The 17,689-nt window shown below is 43.2% G+C and overlaps 1 protein-coding gene across 1 annotated transcript; it reads left to right on the forward strand.

Moving 5' to 3' along the window:
* Nucleotides 1–3,109: 3,109 nt before the first annotated feature.
* Nucleotides 3,110–13,762, forward strand: cUnh1orf198 (chromosome Un C1orf198 homolog). Its single transcript, XM_083790101.1, has 6 exons — nt 3,110–3,528; nt 4,120–4,170; nt 7,779–7,910; nt 11,060–11,239; nt 12,071–12,493; nt 13,662–13,762. Exons 1-6 carry the CDS (start codon nt 3,187–3,189, stop codon nt 13,716–13,718), a joined length of 1,185 nt encoding a protein of 394 aa, XP_083646227.1. The 5' UTR covers nt 3,110–3,186; the 3' UTR covers nt 13,719–13,762.
* Nucleotides 13,763–17,689: the final 3,927 nt, after the last annotated feature.

Raw genomic sequence — 17,689 nt, forward strand, 5'->3', positions numbered from 1 at the left:
CTGAAGCCAGGGCCTATCTGAGGTCTACACTGTGCAAACCCTCCAACCTGCTGTGGGATGCCTAAAGGTGGTGACAAAGGGGCAGCTGAAAAGGCTGCTGATAAACCTGTGCCAAAGAAACAACTCCGATCCCATCAACCTGGGTCGGAGAGTGTGAGTGAGTCGGGTGGTGTCATGGAGGTGGTCAGGTGGATGCATCGGTGTTTGAATCAATCAATGCCAGACTGAGCAAGTTGGATATGCTGGACGCATTACAACATGACCTCCGTGAGCTGAGAACCAGCTTGGAGTTCAGTCAAAAGCAGATTGAGGACCTGAGAAAGGAAAATACCTTCCTTAAAGGTGTGGTAGAAAAGGTACAACAATATGTAACCTCTAACACCGTGGATAACAAGAGAATGAAAGAGACATTATTGGATATGCAGTGCAGATCGATGAGAGATAATCTGATATTCGCTGGCATCGCAGAGGATAATGCCGCTGCCAACCCTGAAGGAACTGTAAGACACTTTATGACCAACAACCTCGAAATGTCCCCTGAGGTGGTGAGAGACATAACCTTCTCTAGGGTTCACAGAATGGGCAGACCTGTGGATGGAAAAGCACGTCCAATAATAGCTTGTTTTGAGCATTACAAACAGAAAGAATTGGTGAAGAGCCGAGGTAATAAACTGAAAGGGAGCTCTCTTTGGCTAAATGAACACTTTCCAGCAGAGATCAATAACAGAAGGAAATACTGCGACCAATAATGAGAGAAAACTGGGCCCTGGATCATAAAGTGGCATTGTCAGTCGATAGGCTGTATATAAATGAACAACTCTACAGGGACTCAAAGGTGACCCCCTGGCTCTTTTAGGAGAGGCCTATGGGTCAGTGGTGAACACTAACCTATGGATATGCAGTCAGACGACTCAATGTCACTCAATCTAGTCTACCAAAGAAAGGGTTAAAGATGGCACATATTAATATCTGCAGTCTACGCAACAAAGTATATGAAATTGAGAGGCTGCTGTTGTCTAACAATGTTCACATACTTGCCATATCTGAGACACATTTAGATGAAACATGTGATAAGGAATTAATGGTACAGGGGTATAATATCTACAGGAGAGACAGAAATATTCATGGTGGGGGTGTGGCTTTTTATATTTTAAATGATATTCCAGTAAAGAGGAGAGATGACCTTATGATTAGTGACATTGAAGCTCTATGGCTACAAGTCCACTTGCCTGAGAACATATCAGAGTGGGTGGTGAACAATAGGATGGTCCTGAACATCTCAAAGACTAAATCCATTGTATTTGGATCACAGCATTATGCTCAAGTCAAAACCCAAATTGAATCTGAATCTGAGCAATCTAGCAGTTGAGCAGGTAGATGAAACAAAACTACTTGGGGTAACATTATACAGTCATCTAACATGGTCTACTCATATTCAAAACATAACTAAGAAATGGGAGGGGGTTTGTCCATGATTAGGAGATGTGCTGAGTTTTTAACTCCAACATCTGCTGTCCAGGTCATCCAGGCACTAGTGATATTGATATCCCACCTTGACTATTGTCCAGTTGTGTGGTCCAATGCAGCTAAAAAGGACCTGCGTAAATTACAAATAGCCCAGAATAAGGCAGCTCGCCTTGCCCTGAACTGCAATACTAGATCTAGTACACTGTTAAATCATCAGAAGCTGTCATGGCTGTTGGTGGAGCAGAGATTAGCTGCCAGTCTGGCTGGATTTTTTAGGAACATTTGTTCAAATAAAAAAACAAAATGCTTATATAAAAATATTCATTATACCAGTGATAGACATATACATAATACCAGACATGTTGCAATGGGTCGATTTACAGTGCCTAAGCCAAGAACTGATGCAATGAAGAATACAGTCATGTACAGGGCAATGACTTTCTGGAACACTCTACCAGTATGCATCACAGAAATTAAGGGTAAAAGGCATTTTAAGAAAAGACTGAAGGACTTTTTATATATAGGCCTATGGTAAATTGTAATTCTGTTTATGTCAATATACCAGTTAATGTAATCTAGAGTGAATGCACTAACCGTGGTTGTTATGCTTTAATGTATTTATTTTGTGATATCTGTAATGTTGTTTTTATTTCAATTTTTGTATATATATTATTCTGTGAGGACCCCAGGAAGAATAGCTGTTGCCAGGTGTAACAGCTAATGGGGATCCTAAATAAACTAAACTAAACAGTAGTAGGTGTAGTAGTAGTAGCATGTTCAAAATAGAGTATTATTATTATACATTGTGGAAATTCAGTGGTTGAAAGTTGGGGGACCATTAAACACTTTTTTTTAATGCTTTAAGTTCTAACTTCACCAGTAGATGGTGCTGTTAACGCATGAATCAAGAACAACTGTGTTGTGTTTACAATTGTCAATACAACCCTACAAGCTAACGTCATTGCCAGGGTTGCCAAGTCCGCTTGTTTTCCACCAATGCTGGCTTGTTTGTTTCCCCCCAGAGTTGCGTTTTGTTCCCCACCCCCCCCCCCCCGAGTCGCGGGTTGCGGTTTTTTGCGATTGTTTAAAAAAAAACAATGAATTCAATGAATATCAAACAAGCCAACTCTTTGATACCCATATATAGGTTTTTGGGGAGTGTGAATCACATTGAGTGACAGAATCTCCCTGGTGTCTCTACTATGTGTGTAATAGTATAATAAATGACCAAAACATTCATAATTATAGACATACCTCGTATTCATAATGATAAATGCTTGAAATTTGTATTTATTAGTATTATATGGCCATATTAGTGTGCTTGTTTATTTTGGCCTAATTGTTTTTCGAAGGAAGGTTTGGCTTATTTCTCTCACACAAGAGTTGGCAACACTGGTTCATTGCTGGTGTTCATGTTCACCACCAGAGTAATCCATAGAGTAATCTAGTAAGAGAATGGCGACGTAGTTCCAACCATTTGGAACTATCCCATTGAGATAGAATGAGCACTTCCGCATTCCATTGTTACAATGGGAGTCAACGCTAGTGTCGCCACTCTCTTAACTATTCCACTCAGCAGCACCCCGCCCACACACACACGCACACACACACACACACACACACACACACACACACACACAGCTGGTTTCACTGTGGCAACCAACGCAGCGAACGCACTTTCTTTTCAGTAAGCCAAGCTCAGCAAGCTGAGAAATAAAGATGGCCACCGCGACCATGGCGGCGGGGTTCGACCATCACCATGGTGGCCACAGCAGCAGCAGCAGCAGCAGCAGGATGGAGGAGAAGAAGTTCGAGTACTTCGCCTCCATCAACCCGATGGCGAAGAAGATCATGCAGGAGCGGGAGAAGATCAGGCAGAAGCACGGGCCGGCCTGGGAGCAGATGAGCTCCGTGGAGCAGGACACGGCCATAGACAACTGCCTGATGGACCCCCACATCCGATCCCGCTACGCCATGCACAGGGTGGACCGCGAGGAGGTGGTCTGCTACCCGAAGCTGCTGCTCCAGACCGGCCAGAAGATAGTCCACTTCGGGGACGAGGTAATAATAATGGCTGTTTTTATTGTGTTTGTTTGTGTGTGGGTTTAGATCATAAGGGTGATGAATTGAAAATGGTGGGCCCTGTTGTAAACAAGTGTAATGCTTTATGATGTCGTCTACTCACAGTTAAAGTAACAGTTTTTTTTATTGAGTTGTACTTCAAATGTACTGTAATTCTATTTCTGTACTGTAAAACAGCCAATAAATACTTCAATCAGTCAAACAGAGCCACGTAGCCCACACAACAATGAGACAACACGTCACAACAGGCCCAAAACAAAGAGACCGTCAAATCATTGCATGTCATTCTGCGAGTGTAGAAAAAAAAGCTTCAGTTACAATTACAGATGTTTGAATTAACACTGAGGACAGTGGAAAGACGGCAATATACATAATGTTTGATGGAGTGTACAGTACTGTACACTACATAGCCTTCATTGTTTACACTTTCTGACCCTGTTGTAAACAAGTGTAATGCTTTGTCGTACACACTGACAGCCTTTGTATTGAGTTGTGCTTTCATGTGGAATGTACCCAATCCTGCAAACTGTTAATAAATACTTGAAACATTCCTTGTTTTTTTTCTTCTAGGATATCACTTGGCAAGATGAGCATTCTGCCCCGTTCTCATGGGAAACCAAGGTAAGCCGTGTTAAGTAAAGTCTTATATCTTTATCTAAAAAGCTTAAATCATTCCTTTGTGGCCCAGAGTCCCTGACTGCAATGACCATACAGTACATGAGTTATCTTATTAATTAAACCTTGATTTATCGAATGGCCTCTTCGGATGATGTTTCACTGAGATTAGATAAATGTGTCGAGATAGAATTGGACATTTTGTTAGATGGCACACTTGTTACATTTCACTGAAATGTTTTGTTTTGCTCCGTCAACAAGCTATGTCATGCTTCTCGTATGTGCACTACATTCTTGTATAATTAGTTTACAGTATGTGGACTCTCTTGTCTCTTCTCATGTGGTTTAGTTTAGTGGATACAATTTCATGTAGCTGGTTTGTTGTGCGCGAGGACCGTTGTGAGTGTGAAGGATGGACCAGCATCCACACACACACACACACACACAGGCCTTTATTTTCTTATAAATGAGAATACAGCAATTGATTCAGACATCACAGACACTGACCCTCCCATTAAAACAGACCCGACCGGTTTGCCGTCTTCCAATACTCTTCAGACCGTGTGAAGTTGTGACATGCTGTCTGTTCTGTTGCCACTCAGGGAGTGTCTCTGGGATTACTAGGGCCATTAACTAGAGTTGTCTCGATACCATTTTTTTTTCAGTCCGAGTACTTAAGTACTTAATTTTTAGTACTCGCCCATACCGAGTACCGATATGAGTTATTTTTAGTTGATGAGTAACTACTTATTTTACCCCCTTCTTTCTCATAGATGCAGATAGATCTCTGATATACACTTGTCAGTTGTCATTTATGCTTGTAGATCGGCTGTTTTTGGGTGATTTACTGCAGTGTTGTGGTCAGACTTAGTCCCGTTGCATTCGGTCAGCCTATAGTGTCAATTGGATGTTTTGGTACTCGGGGTCAAAGTATCCGAGTACAGAGTACTTGAGGGTGGTATCGGCCCGAGTAACCGATCCGATACCAGTATCGGTATCGGAACATCTCTACCATTAACTGACCCAGTTGGCGTCCCCCTCATTTGGAACGATATTAATCAGATATACCCTCTTGATTTGAAGTATATTTGAATTTGAAACATAACATTTTGTTAGTGAAGAAGATAAGCTGTTAACATTCCCTTACTCATGAATTGAACACATGGGACCACAATGGAATCAAGCCATCTGGGCTTATTGTGTTGGATACCGGAGAACTCACCAGTTTACCGACTCGCAGAGAGAGAGAGAGAGAGAGACTTTTATCATCATCTAGCTGACCATTTAATTGCACAAAATAATTGTTTATAATTGCATACCATTGTGTTGCCCTTTTAGCATCGCTTGCGTAATTGTACTTGCTGCACTGAAAAAATGCCCATCAAAACGTTTTAAAGGGTTTTGATTGATTGATTGAAATATTTATTAACAGTTTGTAGAATTTACAGTACATTTTAAGCACAAACTCAATACAAAGACTGTCAACTGTGAGTGGACGACCCAATTAAGCATTACACTTGTTTACAACAGGGTCCACATTGTTCAATTCATCAAAATCATCAAATCAGCGAGTACTAAGGGGTGAAACTGGTTTAAAATTGCAGATCTACAGGCTCAAAATATGGCACATTCGTGACAGCAGTGAGCTTGTACATCTGCAATGTTCGGCACGCGACAACAACACTACAGTCATACATGAAGTATTTTTTTTAAGCATTAGAAAATTAACCCATTCTGACCGGGCACCCATTTTGGTGTTGGCATCATGTCGTGCTTTAGCTATTGAAAAATATCAGATCTACAAGCTCATATCGCGCCACCGAGTGGCGCGATACGAGCTTGTAGGTCTGCTATTTTTGAAAAATCGAAGACACTTTTAGAATCTGATCTCAGGTCAGAATGGGTTAATAATGAAACTGTCAGGATGTAATAGACATTTTTAGAATCTGATTTCAGGTCAGAATGGGTTAAGGGAGGAAAAAAATCACACTGGTCTGAACTCTGAAAAGGGAAATAAACCCCCCTTACAGAAAACTTGTGTGAGCGATATAACACAAGTTCACAGCTCATTATCCCATTTTGGGGCGGGAACCCTTTTTGGTGGTGTTAGCATTACGTTATGCTTTAGCTATTGAAAAATAGCAGATCTACAAGCTCATAGCGCGCCACCGAGTGGCGCGCTACGAGCTTGTAGGTCTGCTATTTTTGAAAAATCGAACGACGACTTGACATAGAAACATAGCTTTTTTTCAGAAAACTGTCAGGATGTGGAAGACGTTTTTAGAATCTGATCTCAGGTCAGAATGGGTTATGTTGATCGATCTGATGAGAGAGAGGGGGATGTGCACCTTCCTCAGACGCCATACCAACAAGGACATTTAACCCATTCTGACCTGAGATCAGATTAAAAAACTGTTTTCTGAAAAAGCTATGTTTCTATGTCAGTCGTTCTTCGATATTTCAAAAATAGCTAAAGCATAACGTAATGCTAACACCAAAAGGGGTGCCCGCCCAAAATGGGTTAAGTAGGGTCCATGTGGTCACTGCCTGATATTCTCTAGCACTTCCCCTGTGGCCAAGTTGTCCTAAAATAGTCAAGGACATTCTGACTAGGCCAATGTTGCCAAGTGTATTTAACCCATTTTCAACCTGGTGTCCCTATTTTAGGCATTCAACATTTTGAAAGTAAAAATAAATATATTGTCTTTAAGTTTGAATAGCTAACACTGTGCTGAGTTGTGTTGTGAGATTGTAGACCGACTGAGTATAAATCAGTCTTAAGTGGTTAGGATAAATCTAGCCTCGGTACCAGGCTTTCATTTTTGTTGGTGCAAAAATGTAAAGCCTGGAGGAACGCATTGGCCGCTCTGGTCTAAAAGTGGGAGTCAACCCTTCCGGGTGGGCGTCGCTCCAAATGATGTGACGTAGCGCTGCACTAGGGGGGAGAGGAGGGGCCGGGGGTGACGGACAGATCGATGAGATCCAATCAGGGCGTGCGCAAATCTGAGCCGCGACCCGCCCCTCTTGACCAGAAACCTAACACGTTAGCTCAGGCTAGGATAAATCTAGATAAACGATAGCAATTGGTTTAAATGTTATATTTACATATGATAAAAAAAGAGTCCTGATGAAGACCGGTTTAGGTCGAAACATGTTGAATTAATAAAGTATATTCCAAGCCCACCCGTAAGGCTATCCAACGTTGAAGCTGCCACTACCTACTGGAGAAAAGTGGCGTTCATGACGTCTATGTGGCTTATACGTATCTTCCGCTCACTCGAGCCATTGAGTTATAATTGTACTTCCGGCAGTCTTCCGGGTGCTTCAAAACGCCACTGAGCAACTTCTATTGAAATGAATAGCGGTGGGTCGTGGCTAACGCTCCAGTTCGGAGCGTTTATTACTCTATGGTTTATTCTCCTCTTTTTAAACTTTGAGTGCCCGGATCTCCTGCTTTTTTTTATCTAATGTCTTATCCCAACTGATCCTGGAGCACCTTTTTTTATTTTATTACTATTTTAACATTTATTTCTTTTTAACCGGTTGTTTCTTTGCCTCTGCTATGTTTACATATTATGGTGATGAACTTTGTTTCGTTGCCATCTTTCTTTCAGAGCCAACTGGACTTCAGTTTGTCGTTGGGCGCAGCAGAGCAGGGGGTCTCCTCCTCCCAGACGACCGATGCCAAGACCGCCAAGTCTGCTCCCAACTCTCAGCTCGGCAAAAACACCCCTAGTGCCAACAAGGTAATACAAAAACACCCCTAGTGCCAACAAGGTCATACAAAAACACCCCTAGTGCCAACAAGGTAATACAAAAACACCCCTAGTGCCAACAAGGTCATACAAAAACACCCCTAGTGCCAACAAGGTCATACAAAAACACCCCTAGTGCCAACAAGGTCATACAAAAACACCCCTAGTGCCAACAAGGTAATACAAAAACACCCCTAGTGCCAACAAGGTCATACAAAAACACCCCTAGTGCCAACAAGGTAATGCAAAAACACCCCTAGTGCCAACAAGGTCATACAAAAACACCCCTAGTGCCAACAAGGTAATGCAAAAACACCCCTAGTGCCAACAAGGTCATACAAAAACACCCCTAGTGCCAACAAGGTATTGCAGACCAGTGGTTGTTTTCGTCGACTAATAGTATGACGAAAAAAGTCCGTCGACTACCTTTTTTCACTGACAAAAACTACATGAAAACCAAATAAAAACTAAGCTGTGATGACTAAAGCTAAATTTGTCAACAAATAAAAACGAAACTAAAATGTTAGGAAGGGACTAGTCGACAAGAGATCCAGTAAAAAGTCATTTTACAATTGGTCACATGCTGAACATTTTCAGCCAGTGTAAAAACAGCCATTACGATGGCATCAAGGCCCGCCAAAATATCAACTGTAGATTTAGGGCGCTTTCACACCCAAAGTTCGCTTAGAAGGTCCGGATCAAGGACCAAGGACCAAATATTTGCATTTTGATTTTGGTCCGTTTGGTGTTCACACTGGACTTTGTAAAGCGTACCAAATATGTAAACAAATGACATGTGGACATGTTAAGCGAACCAAATAGTGAGGGGAAAAAGAACATGAGGGGAAATCACTGTCTACAATTTTTGGGGCAACCTTCAGTCACACAGAGAGAGAAGAGAACAGCAACATGACAGGCAGCAACAACTTGCTATTGCATTCATTCTTATTAATTATTTTATTAGCCAAATAAGAGCAACAGATGAACAGAGGAGCAGGTGTTTGAACAATAATGTGCTTGCTGCTGAATGCTGATGCATAAATTCACGGAGACGTATAGCCTACAAAAAGGTATCCCCGATAAAAAGGACTTTTCTTCCATGTGTGCACCTTCACCCATGTTATTTCTGCGCATCAAATCGGCGGGCATTTCCATGTCATCTTATGGTTTGGTTAGTTGGTTATTGAGCTTCAAGTCAGAACAGCTCCGCTGCAGCTAATTGAGTTGACCTAGTTTTACGTCTTTTGCTATAGTGATGTAATCAATTAATCATTTGGGACCACCTGTGTATAGCTTATTTAACATTGGCTTTTTCTCGATACCTGCGGCCTGCGTGACATGGATGATTTTAAATATTTCTCTGTCTCTGCGTCTCTCCCATATAAATATATGGGTCTCTCCCCCAGTCCCCTCATGTGCGTGCGCGCCCACACACACCCACACCCACACACACACACACACACACACACACACACACACACACACACAAAAAGGAGGGGACACGAGTTGAAAGAGAAACTTGCATGAAGACTCATGCATCGCAGATTCGCATGCTTTGTCATAACTTTGCGTGGCGGCGGCCGGCGCATGCTTAAAATAAACAGATCTACAAGCTTACATCGTGTGCCATACCGTACACCATTCCATGTCGATAACTTGTACATTTTGCGCATGTGAACCTCGTATGCTGCGCTGCGCCTCGACATATACTGTATGCGTCTACTATTAAAATCAGACTGTCAGCTGTCATATGATCCCCCTATAATTATTAATGCAGCCTCACAACTGCCGACGCCCGACGGCTATTTTGCCTATCGTCCTGTATTTGGTCCTCTATAAAGTCCGAATGCATTCACACCAGTAACGAAGCGCACCGTGGTTCGTTTGGAAGCGAACCGAGTCCGGCCTTTTTTAGCGGACCATGGTTCGTTTCTTTGATCCGCACCAGAGTTCGTATGCACGTTCACACCAACCGAACCAAAGGTGTAAGCGGACCATGGTTCGTTTTAAACGAACCAAACATGTCCGGTGTGAAAGCGCCCTTAGTCGACAAAAATCTTGTGACTGAAATGTGACTGAAACTAAATGAAAACTATTCAACTATTCAACCTTGATGAAGTGCAGCCTTTGCAGCTACCAGGAAGTAAATGGAAGACATAGATGAGGACACAAGAATTACTGTTTGTATAAGTAGGTCATCCCATCACAGTACAAGAGTGGGTGAAATTCGTTCTTTGTGCATAGTTCCCATCGTGGCATTTTAACCATGAAATGGAGGAAGAGAGAGGGGGGTTGGGGGTTAAGGAGATCAAGGCAGGAAAGAGGAAAGTTTGAGTGCTTTTACCACAAACGGTACAAGTAAAGGGTTTCAGATCATTTATAAGCTTGTTTCACAAACGGCACAGCTGTTGGATTTCTCTTATCTTACTTTTTAATGTTCTATTAGTATAAACACACACAGAGTGAAAGCTATTGGTTTCAGTGAATATTTTGGTCTCCAGGGAAATGTCACATTTGCTATCAGTAGACAATCTGCAGCTCATAATGTTCGTTGGAGATTGACACAACAATCTTTTTTTACACACTTACTTTCTCCCTTTCCCCCCCCCCTTCTTTTTTTAGATGAGAGAGATGTTACGTTTTAAATAAATATCCCACTTGTCGCTACTGAATAATGAAAGACTTTAACCCATTCAGAACGGGAACCCCTTTAGGTGTTTTAAGCATTATGTTATACTTTAGCTATTGAAAAATAGCAGATCTACAAGCTCGTAGAGCGGCACCGAGTACCGCTCTACGAGCTTCTACGAGATCTGCAAAAAAAAAAGAATTGTGAAAATGTGGCATAAATCTTTGAATATATATATATATATATATTCTTTCAGAGCGAATGTTTTTAACTCAATCGTTTGCTTCTGGAGGGTCCCTGGAACAACATATTTTCAGATGGGGGGGGGGGGGGGGGGGGGTTCTTCGATTTGAAAAATCGAAGAACGACTGACATAGAAACATAGCCTGATCAGAAAACTGTCAGGATGTAGAAGTCATTTTTTTAAATCTGATCTCAGGTCAGAATGGGGTAAGAAGACATTTAGTAGAATCAGTCCGTCTGTTAATGTTCTTGGCTGTCACTGTTCCAGGTGTCCGTCAGCGAGGGCCCGGGCCTGGGCCGCCGGCCAGAGGAGGAGTCCTCCTTCTGGAAGATCAGCGCCGAGCGCTCCAGGATGGAGGGAGAGCTGGCCGACTACACCTCGCTGACCCCCAGCCAGATCAAATCTATGGAGAAGGGGGAGAAACCCCTCCCCTCCTACCTCCGACAGGTACACATACGGTTACATGTCATCGTTTCCGACCGATTACGAACACTATCAACCACTATCAACATTATTTGTTCTTTACTTATACATACAATTGTATGGTACAGAAGTCCCTAAACCAGAAACCTAATCTCAGTCTTAACCGGCCACGCCTCAGTCTTAGCCGGCCACGTAGGTCACTAACCCTAACCTCAGTCTTAACCGGCCACGTAGGTCACTAACCCTAACCTCAGTCTAAAGGCTCATACATAGTCTGGATTTGCGGTGGTGGGGTGACCACCGAACTACAACATGACGTCACTGAGCCGCGGTGAAGAGCAAACCACCGCTCCAGCCCTTCTCTCTATTTTTACTCACCACCGCTCAATGTTATTTCAGCTCCGGTGGTCAGCTCACCACCGGAGCGGTGGTCACCTCACCACCACAAATCCAGGCTATGAATAGGCCTTTAACCGGCCACGTAGGTTGTACTAATGGGATGTCAGACTGACGCTGTTGTGAGCTTTGCAAGATCTGCTGTTTTGTTTTGTGAAGAGATTTGACGTAGACAGAAAAGAAAGTGGTCCCAAGTACAGAGTCAACTCTGGTCCAATTTTGTACCCTTTGAGGTTTGAAGTGTAGTGGTCAAGACTTTAACGCTGAACGAGTTACAAATGGAAAAGAATAATGTCATATCATAACAGAACAGGATGGGAACCCCTTTTGGTGTTTTAAGCATTATGTTATACTTTAGCTATTAATAATTCTGGGGTTCCTTGACATGAAAATGGTTGAGCACCCCTGACACAGAAACATAGGGTTTTTCTCACTAATGTTGAACAACGTCTTCATCAGGAGACCTCCGTCATGGCCCCTCCTGCCCCAAAAGAGCCAGAGGCGCCGGAGGCGCCCGCGCCTGCGCCCGCGCCGCTAGCCCCCGTCAAGTCCGCCAAGCAGCGAGCCCCCAGGCCGCCCGCGCCCCCTCCCCCTGTGCCCGTGGCCGCGGCCGCCCCCGCCCCCCTGCTGCTGGCGGCGGTGGCGCCGCCGGCTATCATCTCCATGGCGCCGGGCCCCGCCCCCGTCCGCGTGTCGTCGTCGACGGTGGCGGGCTGGGAGCGCTCCCAGAGCACGCTGCCGTCGGTCAGCAACACGCTGGACGACGTGTTCTCCGGAAGCATGATGTCGTCCGGCGGGGGCGGAGCCAAGGCCAGCAGCAACAAGGACAGAGAGAGGCGGGACCGGGAGGAGCAGCTGGCCACCAGCCCCACCTTCTCCCAGGTGAGTGACCACCCCCTCTGGCCACCAGTGTTGTTTTTGGCAGCAGTTTTCACTTAGTTTTAGTCACATTTCAGTCACCTGGAATGTTCTAGTGTTTAGTCTAGTTTTAGTCGACTAAATGTCATACGATTTTAGTCGACTAAATCTACAGTTGATTTAGTCGACTAAAATGTGTGTTTGACAGGCCTTGATGTTGTTGTAATGACATATTTTACACTTTGGTTGCATGCTGAAGATAGCAGATCTACAATCTCACAGAGATTGTAGATCTGCTATTTTCAGCATGCAACCCAGCATAAAACTGGATCTCTTGTCCACTAGTCCCTTCATAACATTTTAGTCTAGTTTTTATTTGTTGACGAAATTGTCAGTATATTTAGTCTTAGTTTTAGTCATCATAGATTCGTTTTTATTTAGTTTTAGTCAGTGAAGAAAAGGTAGTCGACGAACATTTCTCTTCTTAGTTTTAGTCGACGAAAACAACACTACTCTGAAGGAGAACAAGGAATGTTGTCATCAATGAAGCACCAATACACGGGAGGCTCATTTAGAGCCATAATAATCCCAATACTCTTTGTGTTTTTTTGTGTACATAACATAGACCGCGCACTCTGACCAGCTTAACCCATTCTGACCTGAGATCAGATTCATACGAGGTTTCCGCCGGACACACACACACTGGTCTGATGAACCCATTCTGACCTGAGATCAGATTCTAAAAAATGTCAGTCGTTCTTCGATTTTTCAAAAAATAGCAGACCTACAAGCTCGTATCGCGCCACTCGGTGGCGCGATATGAGCTTGTAGATCTGCTATTTTTAAATAGCTAAAGCATAACATGACGCTGACACCAAAATGGGTGCCCGGTCAGAATGGGTTAAATCATCATAGAATAGGAAAAGTATTGGTATCGGCACTTATTTGTCATATCGGGTCATATCGGTATCGGCGAATATGCCAGTCTAACCACCGATCTGACACACGGGTAAGGAAGGGGTTGACACTTTGGCAGGTAAATAAAATGTTGGGCCATGTGGAGTTTGCTTTAGAGTTGCCCCAAACTGCAAGTGCACACTGTGAGTGAGTGCTCAGCGAAACAGTGGTAAAATAGGAGTATGAATCGGCCCTAACTATCCTATTTTTCTCTGTCAATCTGTCTCTCAATTAGTTCAATACAAGCAACAACCTCCTGAAGACTGGATTTGACTTCCTGGACAACTGGTAACCAACAGTGAAGGCCAATCTAATCACTCACCGCAGTTACACAAACAAAGGACCATGATGACGCTATAGAGTTTAGGATGCCATATTATTACCACATTGTATTTAATGCCAACCATTGAGCGGAACATGTTGTTACATTCTTCTTATTTGTCTCCTGTGGCTCGTTAAGGCATATCTCTCACTACATATGAAGCTTGTGTTTCCCCACCTAAACACTTCCCCGTTTGAAAAAATGACTTTTAGATTTCTGCGTACCTTCTCTACTCAATCTATATACTGGAAGGAGGGGACACACTGCCAACAAGAGATAGATTTTTGGGGTGTGAGCCCAATGCCGTTACCGGTCTTGTTTTCTTTTTTTAATCGATTCAAACTTTGACCATGGGAAGTTTTTAATTATTTCACTTCAAATATTGCCACCTTTGCAAGAACCTTTTAAAGGGACACTTTCATGCTCTTGGAAGTGCATTCTAGTTAATTGGTGATAGTTATCACACTATTTATAAATATAACCCATTGACGGGAAATTCCCCTCCTGTCTGTCCTTTCTCTGTTCCTACAATTCCCATAATGCATTTCACAGCACGCCTATTATGGTCCATTTGGCTGTCGTTAAAACTTCTGCCAACTTCATTCATATTTCAGGGGGTTCGAGTGAAAATCTCTCGATAATTCCCACCAGGTTACTTATCAAGCTGATCTTATCGGTCCACTGCACATGCTGGGAGCCGACTGAAAACGACAAGCCTCCTCGTACCCTCACCTAAACATAACCACGTCGCAGCAGCGCAGTCCCAACCTTAATCGTCGTTTTCGTTTTATCGATGCCAGTCGCAGCCAGTAGACTCCCCAGACCACATGCAGTATAGGTCGATAAGATCGGCTTGATACTTTTAACTTACTGGGAATTATCAGTTGATACCAGTCGAACCGGGTGCATATTTTCTGAAGGTATGATCACTATTTTACTGTAAACAACGAACAAGTCAGACATTTGAGCTCAAAGGATAACGCAAACAAAAGTCCTGGGGACTTGTTTTTCCATTGTGGTGCTTTTATTTAATGTAGTCCAGAGTCCCAACTTTGTCCATGAAGTCTTAAGGAAATTCGCAATCTCAAATAGTTTGATTCCTTCAAGCCTGCAGGAAGATGCGTAATTAGCCAAGACATTTTTTCATTTATTATTATTCGATGCAATTGTGAACAATAGCCAAGTACGATAATATATATATATATCCATTGGTCATTCATATGGTTCACTGCAGCTCAACGGTCAGTGTGAGGGGCGGTCAGGAGATGTCTATGAAACCCAAAGAAATGGGGTCGTATTATAATCAGGGACTAGACGATTTGACATTCAATGTTCTTTTTCCACAAATGAGCCTTGAAAAAATGGCCGTCTTATATTATTATATGTTCCACACCCGGACAGCAGTGTGGAGAAAGGTTCTGTCCAAATGACATGGCCAGACTAATAATAACCGTGTAGATAATATTATATTAGTCTGGAAATTTGGCGTGGAAGATTTCATTTCCAAGGACTTGTGTAGAATAGATCAGCTCTTTTCGGAGCGTGGCAGTATAAATCGGGTTATACTAGGCATGTGTTTAGCTTTAGGGGGAGATTGCAGTACAGTACAGTACAGTACAGTACAGTAGATTCTACAGTGCAGTACTGTAGAAGGCTCTTCCGATGTGCCGTGAGGTGAAGGTATATCAGAAATCTAAAGAGAACTTTCGGGGATTTATTTGACCCGTGTCTACTTGTATCGTCCTCGCTCCTCCCACGCCCCGTACCGTTGACCTTTGTATCTCAGACCTCATGCTAGTGCTGAAGCTAGTAGTACACATTTATAACGGAGACGATGATAGTCCAGCCAAACGAGCATGTAGTGATTTGTACCACTCGCATTGTAGAAAAAAGCACGTTTTACACGAACTAGAGAGTACTATTTTACTGAATTTTTGTATGTAAAGTAAACCTATATCCATTGATTGTATGTATCATGCTATATTATATTGCACTCATGCATGTTTGAAGTCCCGGATCCTGGAAGTACATCAATAAATTTAATTGAGACCCGGTTTTTGTGCCTTTTCCATTGATTTGTTGAGAACTATGCAGTAACGGTCACCCTAGCCTGACCCAGAGCGAGACATTTCTCGTCTAGAGGGGCGGGTCGCGCCTCAGAAATGCGCGCACCCTGATTGGATCTCATAGATCTGTCCGTCACCCCCGGCCCCTCCTCTCCCCCCTAGTGCAGCGCTACGTCACATCATTTAGACGCCCACCCGGAAGGGTTGACTCCCACTTTTAGACTGGTTCAGCCCACGGCATTTTCCAGGCTTTCATCTTTCGCGCAGACGAAATGAAAGCCTGGCTATCGAGGCTACGGTCACCCTAACCCATTTCCTACTAAAGGTTTCATGTTCCATTTCAACTGGATGCATCTGAATCTGAATCGAATTATTGTCCAAGGATGTTCACGCATACAGGGACGGATTACCCCCACAAGTGCCCGTGGGCAGGTAAAGATTTTGGGGGCCCTATAGCGCTTGTGCGCTGTAACGTTTCGTGCGCACGGAATTTACGTTTACTTGTGTTCTTATGTTTACCTAAATTTAACAATCAATGGCCAATGAAGGTTCCCAGGAGCTTTTTTCAGGGCCTCAAACCCAGTATAGAGCGGTCCAATTTTCCCAAAGGGCCACGGCCCCACTGGATAATTTGGCCCTGCACACATAGCCTACATGAAATGTTCTATCTAGGTTGCCAGTTCCTCTCTGAGGTGGTACGGTAGGGTAGTAATGGTACCATATTCAAGACATAAAAAAAGCAGATTTGCTGTGTACTTGTCGAGACATTATTTTCATCGTTCACAGATTCATAAATAGACAGTTGAGTATAGCCATAAAATAATATTCATACAGACGTAGTAAAAGGTGTGGCATACATTGTTTGTATATGTAACAATAACAAACAGGAAGAACGTTTTCCAGAATAGCACCCAATTTACAAAAGATGTTTCATATGAAGATGTTTCATAGACTGTTTCATAGTCACACTGGGCACGGTTGAGCAGGACACACCAGAGAAACCCTGTTATAAATTATGCAGCATGATGGGATCAATTAAAGTCCTCCAAAGTCGTCTGTCTGCCTGCATCTGGAAGTGCAAGTCGGGTTCAAATGTGTACATGATATAAAGTAATGTGTTTGGCAAAAGTCTGCCTCATGGTGGTGCTATAACAGGCCGTTCTGGAACATTTGGGGCAGAGGTTGTCGTTGGCATCTCAGGGAGTGTGTGTGCACAGTGTGGCATCGACCGGGCCAACGGTGCTGGAGATTAGCTGTAGTGCACTCCCTCCCTCCCTCCCTCCCTCCCTATAGGAAAAGGAAAATGTTTTAATAATGGGAAGTTGGGTCACCACAAGATCCAAAAAACAGCCTGAATGTGTTTCTGAAACTCTCGGAGGGATGTGACACCGTTCTTCCACACAGTCTCTTTCTGTGTCTAGCTGCTGGAAAACACAAGTACTAAAATGTCTAGGGGTTGAAGTGGTAAATTATGTTTTCTAATCAAAATTAAAACGTCCAAAGTAACTACGGTAGTAACTACAGTTTTCAAATAATTGTAGTGGAGTAAAAGTTTAAACAAAAAATGTCTCTGAGATGTAGTAGAGTAGAAGTGAAAGTATTGGAAATTGGAATGCAAATACCTCAAAATTGTACTTAAATGGTAAATGGTGCATTTCTATAGCTCCTTTATCCAAGGCTCTTTACATGTATTGTGCATTACATTCACCCATTCATACGCTGCGGAGGCGGCGGAAGCCATGCAAGGCACCAACCACCACATCAGGAGCAGTTAGGGGTTCAGTGTCTTGCTCAAGGACACTTCGACACTAACTCTGGGGTAGCCTGGGGGTTCGAACTTCGAACTGGCAACCATGTGGTTACCATCCGGCCACT

Source organism: Protomyctophum parallelum, assembly GCF_964188405.1.
Source record: "Protomyctophum parallelum genome assembly, chromosome: 19".
NCBI lineage: Eukaryota > Metazoa > Chordata > Actinopteri > Myctophiformes > Myctophidae > Protomyctophum > Protomyctophum parallelum.